The sequence below is a fragment of the Microtus ochrogaster genome, unplaced genomic scaffold, assembly GCF_000317375.1.
Source record: "Microtus ochrogaster isolate Prairie Vole_2 unplaced genomic scaffold, MicOch1.0 UNK43, whole genome shotgun sequence".
Lineage (NCBI taxonomy): Eukaryota > Metazoa > Chordata > Mammalia > Rodentia > Cricetidae > Microtus > Microtus ochrogaster.
In genome coordinates this window covers 844,130-853,086 of record NW_004949141.1, presented here as the reverse complement: position 1 = coordinate 853,086, position 8,957 = coordinate 844,130, and the positions used below count along the sequence as shown (strand labels likewise).

General features: G+C 36.3%; 1 protein-coding gene across 1 annotated transcript; it reads left to right on the top strand.

Annotated features, from left to right (window-relative positions):
- The first annotated feature begins 324 nt into the window (after positions 1–324).
- Positions 325–1,266, top strand: LOC101981891 (olfactory receptor 2AJ1-like). The gene has a single exon (XM_005368925.2). It carries the CDS (start codon positions 325–327, stop codon positions 1,264–1,266), a length of 942 nt encoding a protein of 313 aa, XP_005368982.1.
- The last annotated feature ends 7,691 nt before the right edge of the window (positions 1,267–8,957 follow it).

Here is an 8,957-nt window from a genome sequence, read left to right as displayed (position 1 = left end):
AGTGAAGCTTACAAGTGTTGTGCAGATGTAAAAGATATATTTGAGAAACGACTGGACTTAAGTAAAACATATTCAAGTAATTGCAGCTATGAGACAAAAAATAAAAAAGGTTCATTCCACACTAAATATTTTAATTTGTTAGGTCAAATTAATTTATATATTGTATAATATACCCACTCTGAGACCCTCTATGAGGCATTTAATGGTGAATACACATTATATATCAACTTATTTCATTACATAAACATGTATAAGTGAGCATAAGATTTTACTTCTCTTTTCTAATTAAATAACCATCTCTTTCTAGGTAAAATAGGAGGAGACATGATGGGACATGAGAACCAAACTTTCAGCAGTGACTTCATCCTTTTGGGATTGTTCTCGTCTTCCCAAACAAGCCAGGTGTTTTTCTCATTTATATTTTTCATTTTTATTATGACTATAACAGAAAATGCCCTCATGATCCTCCTAATCCACACGGATTCTCGACTCCACACCCCTATGTATTTCCTGCTCAGCCATCTTTCCTTCATGGATATCTTGCACATTTCCAACATTGTGCCTAAAATGATTGCTGACTATTTGTCAGGCAGCAGAACTATTTCCTTCGCAGGCTGTGGCTTCCAGATATTTCTGTCCCTCACCTTGCTAGGAGGTGAGTGCCTTCTCCTGGCAGCCATGTCTTATGACCGATATGTGGCCATCTGCCATCCACTTCGTTATCCTGTGCTGATGAAGGACAACACCAGTGGGCTCCTGGCTTCAGGTTCCTGGCTTGTGGGGGTTTTTAACTCCATAGTCCACACATCTTTTGCACTTCACTTTCCCTACTGTCACTCAAGAGCCATTGATCACTTTTTCTGCGAAGTCCCTGCCATGTTGAAGCTGTCCTGTGTAGACACATCACGTTATGAGCGAGGAGTTTATGTCAGTGGCATCATTTTTCTACTGATTCCATTTTCAATCATCTCTATATCTTATGTGCAAATTCTCCTCACTATCTTCCAAATGCAAGCAGGGGCTCGACAGAAGTCCTTGTCCACCTGCTCCTTCCACATGGTTGTGGTCATAATGTACTATGGGCCCTTCATTTTCACATATATGAGACCTCGCTCATACCACACTCCAGGCCAGGATAAGTTTCTGGCAATATTCTACACCATCTTGACACCCAGTCTCAACCCAATAATCTACAGCTTTAGGAATAAAGATGTCCTCATGGCCGTGAAAAACATTGTCCAAAATAATTTTCTGAATAAAAATTAATAGAAAAATACCTGCTTTTCGGATTTTCCAAACTCACTTCCTTAGATTGGCTCACACATTTACTTGAGAATAATGTGTAATCTACATCTCATATTCAGATGCCCTATGGTAAAGTCATGCTATACTGTGCTAAGACAACAAAAACGTATTATCTAAAAAGATTCTGAAAATATCACTACTGTATGTATATATTCTCTACATATTGTAGAATTATGTCTACAAATTTTCCAAAATAATGCAAAGAAAAAACATTTATATTAAAGCTGGTTACTTTGTTCTACTATTAGCAACAGAGTAGAAAACAATGTTTTAATTAGGGAAAATTTTAATCATATCACATACAATATTTTGAACAATCCTTGTTGCATGAAGAAAATATAATAAGTAACTTAGAAGACATCATAAGTTATAATTACTGGAAATGTCCTTTTTTTCTTTTGTAGTAGCCTTTTCTACACTGATCATAATACATTTTAGCATGTCATAGTACTACTGTAGCTTAGGAGTCATCCTTACTAAAGAGTACTGCACATTACCCCTCTGTATTATGTACTTTTCTGTAAAGACCTCAATGTGGGATTTTGAATTTCATTATTTTGTAGATATTATACTTCTTACTTGTTTATTCTGATTACCTTTGCTACTATGCAAAACTTGCAAATTTCATACTCTGTCACTGAAGTGCAACATGTTTTGCAATGTTGGTAAATTACTGCAGTTTATGCTACTGATTTTAGTTAAGGGAAAATTTGTTACTCTCTTTATGATAGGTTGTTTTCAGATTTTTATGTTCTGAACATTTTTTCCATATGAAAATTCTCAGTACCCAGAATGATTATGGAAATATATATGTTACAGAAAAACTATTATCAATATGATCTCAGGGACTGTAATTATAAATAAATTGGTTTACCTGCAATAACACTTGCAAAACAGAGTCGACTTATATTAGTAAAAATTTGCTTGAAAAATTCGAAACAAAGTAACAATACATTTTTGTATGTAGCAAAAATTAATGCAAAAAGAGCCAGGAATTTTAAGGAGAGTAATTAGAGGTATATAAAATAATTTAGAAGGAAGAAAGGAAAGGAAAAATGATATAACTATAAGATAAAAATAAAGAAATAGCTTTCAATTTAGCATGTCATTTTTTGTGAATTTGACTATGATATATTGTGCATAAACTGGAGACATAGCACAGAATTCTTAGAAAAAATATTCTGGAAAATGAACTTAGGGAATTAAATGCACTACAAAGTTATCTTCCAATAATTTAACTTCAAAAGTTTGATTATATAAAGAAACATTTTTTTTTTATTGAGAAAAGGAGAAAAAAACAAGTTTCCACCTCCTTCCAGCCTCCCACCTCCCTCCCACCCTTCTCCCCCTCCCTCTCCAGTCCAAAGAGCAGTCAGGGTGCCCTGCCCTGTGGTAAGTCTTAGGTCCTCCCCCCTCCGTCCATATCTTGGAAGGTGAACATTCAAACTGGCTAGGCGCCCACAAAGCCAGAAAATTAAGTAGGATCAAAACCCCTTGCCATTGTCCTTGGCTTCTCATCAGCCCTCATTGTTCTCCATGTTCAGAGAGTCCAGTTTCATCCCGTGCTTTTTCAGTCACAGTCCAGCTGGCCCTGGTGAGCTCCCAGTAGATCAGATCCACTGTCTCAGTGGGTGGGTGCACCCCTCGTGGTCCCGACTTCTTTGCTCAGGTTCTCCCTCCTTCTGCTCCTCACTGGGACCTTGAGAGCTCAGTCCAGTGCTCCAGTGTGGGTCTCTGTCTCTATCTCCATCCATCACCAGGTGAAGGTTCTATGGTGATATGCGAGATATTCGTTAGTATTGCTATAGGATAGGCTCATTATAGGTTCCCTATCCTCAGCTGCCCAAGGAACTAACTGGGGACATCGCCTTGGGCACCTGGGAGCCACTCTAGGTTCAAGTCTCTTGCCAACCCTAAGGTGGCTCCCTTATCTAAGAATTGTGCTTCCGTGCTCCCCTATCCAACCTTACTTTATCCCAATCATCCTTTTCCCCCAAGTTCCCTCCATCCTCCCCTTTTCCCTTTTCTCTCCCCATTTCCCCTCACCCCCATCCGATCCCACCCCCAAGATCCCAATTCTCCCCCCGGCAACTTTGTCTACTTACCATAGCCAAAAGGATAACTATATGTTTTTCTTTGGGTTCACCTTCTTACTTAGCTTCTTTAGCTGGAGAGGCTGTGGAGGAAGGGGTACCCTCATCCATTGCTGGTGGGAATGCAATCTGGTGCAACCACTTTGGAAATCAGTGTTTCGGTTCCTCAGGAAATTCGGGATCAACCTACCCCTGGACCCAGCAATACCACTCCTGGGAATATACCCAAGAGATGCCCTATCAAACGACAAGAGCATTTGTTCAACTATGTTCATAGCAGTATTATTTGTAATAGCCAGAACCTGGAAACAACCTAGATGCCCTTCAATGGAAGAACATGGATGAAGAAAGTGTGGAATATATACTCATTAGAGTACTACGCTGCGGTAAAAAACAATTGACTTCTCGAATTTTGCATGCAAATGGATGGAAATAGAAAACACTATCCTGAGTGAGGTAACCCAGACCCAAAAAGATGAACATGGGATGTACTCACTCATAATTGATTTATGACTTTCTTTGTTCTGTTGCCACAAAACATTCATGAAATTGTTGTCTCATTGGAACATGGACTTTGGGGCAACCTAAATCTATGTTTTTAGGCCATAGACGTTCATATTTGTATGTGTATATAAGTATTGTTTACATGCACTTGTGTGTTTATATCACTTATCTGTAACCAAATGGATATACAAGTAAGTGCTCATGTAAATTATAATCACTAAATTTAGACTAAACTCATTTCTCTTCCCATTATATTTTGAGTTTTAAGGGGAAAGATCTCAGCTTCAATAACCCCAACTTGTTAGCTTTGAATACCTATAAAATAATGACAGTGTAACAATGAGGGGCAGAATAAATATTTCACAGTGTTACTACAATCAGGGAATGAATGCAGGAATCTGATCAGCCTTGGTTTGTCTTTTGGGTACCTGACAAGAGTTCCAAGTTTAAATTGGATTCTTAAGACAAATGTTTGTGTTATCATACCATTTCTTGTCTCAATTCTCCTTCTCCAAGCTGGTCCAGGAAGTTCCTGAACTACTTCCCAAGGGGATTGGCTGCTCAATAAGATAGACTGGTTTTCAACAGATGATTATTACTCCAGGGTGAGACTTCCCCCAATGGATAATTGCTTTAATTTGGAAAAAGATTCTTCTAAATTCCCTATTCCAAAGATCAAATGAATGACTTAGCTCTAGAAATAGATCTGGATACACATCCTACCTCAACTCACCTACTTTGGCTCTCATATCTGATTCCCTGTGTCGAATCTGTCTTGTGATCAACCCTGGCAAATATATCTGTGCTCAGGCCATGCTTATAACTTTATCCTTTTAATTCTAAAGCCTTGTAGCCTCATTAATTCTCAGACTGAGCCTGGTACCAGTCACTTTTCCCAGCCTGAAGATTTCCTCCCATACCTTCACAACCTCCAGTCTTGTCCAGGATGCATATCCTTGTTCCTGTCAAGTTTGTACCAGACACAGAATTAAAAAGGGTACATATTTACATGACTCATCACCAATAGGCAAACAATATAGAATATCAAACAAATATGCCTCCCTATAAATACACCAATCCTAGGTAAACACTCTCCAGTGAGAACTGTCTACTTCAAACCAGTACAAATTCTTAAGTAGCAACCATAAAAGATAACAGAATTTCAAGGTGGTTTAAGAAAGCAGAAACAAATATACCAGTGAACTTGCAACAGTAATAAGTATCTAAGTGTTGTCCAAAACCCCCAAATCCTATAGCTAAATAAAATGGTGTTGATGATCCAGAATTCAAGTTTGATATAGAAAACTAAAGCTCTTTTGAAAATGAAATTAACCTAAATTAATATATCATGAGGGAAAATTCATCAAGTAGAAGATCAGGTCATACAGGTAAAGTGATGGAGGAGGGTCATCTTGTTGTTTCATTGGTTAAATAAAGAAACTACCTTGGCCCTTTAATAGGACATAAAATTAGCTAGGCGGAGTAAACAGAACAGAATGCTGGGGAAAGAAGCTGAGTCAAGGAGTTGCCATGATTCTCCTACAGGACACAGACGCAGGTTAAGATCTTCCCTGGTAAGACACCTCTTGGTATTACAGGGATATTAGAAATGGGTTAGATTGATATGTAAGAGCTAGCCAATAAGAGGTTGGAGCTAATGGCCCAGGCAGTGTTTAAAAGAATACAGTTTCCGTGTAATTATTTCAGGTGTAAAGATAGCTGGGTGGCGGGACGCAGCCCGCCGCTGGGCGCCAGGTGAAGGCGTAAGTCACAAACAATGCCACACCAGTTTGGAATTATGATTAATAGGGTGGTATTTATTTAAAGGGGAAAAAACTTACAGATCACCGTCCCAGACAACAGCCCTCTGCGCAACCAGGAAGGGAGTCTAGTCACCAGCGGAGCAGGAAGTGAAGAGAGAGAGGAGAGGGAAGTGGCCGCTTTTTTAAAGGGAGAGAGACCACGCCCCAATGGGCTGGTATCTCAGTGGCTATAGGCTGGAGGAGCGGAAGGACCTCCCACAACAGTAAAGATTCATCATTAGATCACAGAAACAGTAAATATAAAAAATGAAAAAGGTACAGGAAAAGAACATTCAAGAATTTGTGTTACAGCATGAAAAGGAGAAATCTTTTAAATATAATGTTAGCTCAGGGAGAATATTCCCAGGTCAATTGTATAGATGAGGTTCTGAACAAGATTGCAGAAGAAAACTTTCTTAAATTAAGGAAACACATATCTATACAGATACAAAAAGTACATAGAAGATCAAATAGACAAAACCAAAAAACCCTCCCCATCTTATACTAAAGTTAAAACACTAAGTATAAAGAATAAAGAAAGAGTATTGAAAGTTGAAAAAGGAAAATCATAAGACATGTATAAATAAAACCCAACAGAAAAACATCTTTATCAATGACGACTTAAATCTAGTAGGGTCAATAATGTACTCTACATACTAAAAGATGACAGATGCCAATCTAGACTATTTTACCCAGCAAAAGTACATGACATTGTTATGGGATAAAGAAAAAACTTTCTATAATACAAACAGGCTAAAAAGAATTCATATTCACCAAACCATGGAGAACACTGAAAACAATGCTACAGAATAGAAAAGCAATAAAGATAGCTGAGATACTTTAGAAAGAAACTAAATGAAGATTATATCCTGAAACACAAAGCATGACTAAAAAGAAAAACAGCAACATAATGATGGTAATCAACATAGTTTTAAATAATAATTTTTAATATTATTGGCCCTAACTCTGAAATCAATCAACAGACACACTTTAGGCAAATAGATAAGGAAATACAATCCATTTTTCATTATACACAAGAAACCCATCTTTAAAGACAGGCACTGCCTTAAAATTTTAGGATTTATAAAAGTATTCCAAGCATATGGAACAAACAATGAAGTAAGCATTCATATCCAAATATTAGACAAAATAGGTACCAAACTGAAACTGGTCATAAAAGGAGAATAAGGTCACTTTATTCTAACAAATGGAACAATTAAGAAGACATTTCAACTCTAAACCACATATACACCTAATTTTGGTGTACACAATTATATAAAAGACATACTCTTGGAATTAAACAAAACACAAATTAACACCCACTCAATAATACTAGGCTATTTCAATATCCCATCTTTTCTAATTGACTGACAACCTGTGTGGAAAACAAACAGAAAACATAAAAATTAAATGACATTATATATGAAATGGACTTAACTGATATGCGCAGAATATTTCACCTAAATATCAGAGAATATGTACATGGAAGTTTTTCTAAAATAGAGCAATCCTTGAAAACAAAACAAAATAAATCATAATAAATTTATAAAAACTGAATTAACTCCATTTGTTATATATACTGAAATGCAATAAACTAAAAATATCCAGTAATTACCCAGACTCAAGATTAAACCTCTCATTGCTGAATGATGAAAGTTTCAAAGAAGAAGCAAAAATATACATAAATTCTATAAATAAGTGAAAATGAAACCACAACACAACAAAACCTCTGGACCACATTAAAAGCAGTCCTGTGAGAAAAAATGACAGCTCTAATTGCCTTCATTTTAAATTTCGAGAGACTGAAAATAAATGATTTGATGCAATTCAAGCCAGAGAAAAACCAAACTAAGCTCAAATTCAGTGATGGCAAGAAATAATAAAAATCAGATGAGAAAAGAATGACCTAGAAACAGAGAAGCAGTCCAAAGAATCAATGAATCTAAGAACTTGTTCTTTAACAGCACAAACATGATTGACAGATCCTTGACCTAACTACCAAAAGAAGTAGACTGATGACCCAACTTAACAGAACCAGGTATGAATAAGGAAAAGTTACAATGAACAGCAAATAATACCAGAATATTATAAGGGAAATCTTTAAAGTCTTGTATTCCATTAAGTCAGAAAATCTTAATGAATTTTGAGATCCAATTCATCTACCAAACGTAAACCAGGAAGGATTGAACAGCCTAAACAGACCTATAGACAATAAGGTGATTGAAACAATAATCAAAAGCCTTCTGCCAAAATCCCCCAAAGAACAAAAACCAAACCAAACCAAACCAAACAACAAAAACCCCCAAATAGACCCAAATAAATTTACCTTGAAATTCTACCACATGTTAAAGATGCACTGCAACCAAAGTCCTCTTAAAGTCCTCAGAAAATTATCTTTTTACTGTAGGCATGGCAATAGCTTGTATCTGTACTTTCATCATTAAAGAAAGCTGCAATCATTTAGATAAAATATTTATTAATTGATTATCAACTTTACCACAAAAGGAAACAGGTCGTTCAAAATAATTATAAAGCAACATGGAAATGTCAGAATTTTGCCTTCCATTGATTGTTCTGTTGATTCAAATGAAAAGACTCTTGTTATCAAAAGCAGTTTCTAAATATCTATTACACTTTTAACAGATAATTGATTTAAATGAAAAACATAAGACTTAGTAATATCTTATGCCAATACTTATGACTGATATATATTGAGACACATTATGTATATTTTCTTTGTTTCAAATATTGCCTCATGGATTATCATTTAGAAAAGAATTACCTTTTTAATAGAAAGATATTTTGGACTGTAGTGGTGAAGAATGCTTCAAAAGGCAACACCTGTTTACTCTTGGTTGGACTGCAAACTAGTTCAGCCACTATGGTAATCAGTGTGGGTAATTCCTAAAGAGGTAAAAGTAAATCTAACATAGGATATAGTTATGACACTTCTTGGCATATTCTTAAAGTACTATATATCCTACTACAGAGATAGTACATATTCCTAATGTGCTGGATAACCTACTTCACAGATCCTTCCTCATCTGTATTGATTGCTGCTCCATTCACCCGATCTAGGAAATGGAAACAACTAAATGTCTTTCAGCTAATGAAAATGTGGTAAATATACATTATGAAATACTCTTCAGTTGTAAATAAATATGAACTCGGGGGCTGGAGAGATGGCTCAGTGGTTAAGAGCACTGCATGCTCTTCCAAAGGTCCTGAGTTCAATTCCCAGCAACCACATGGT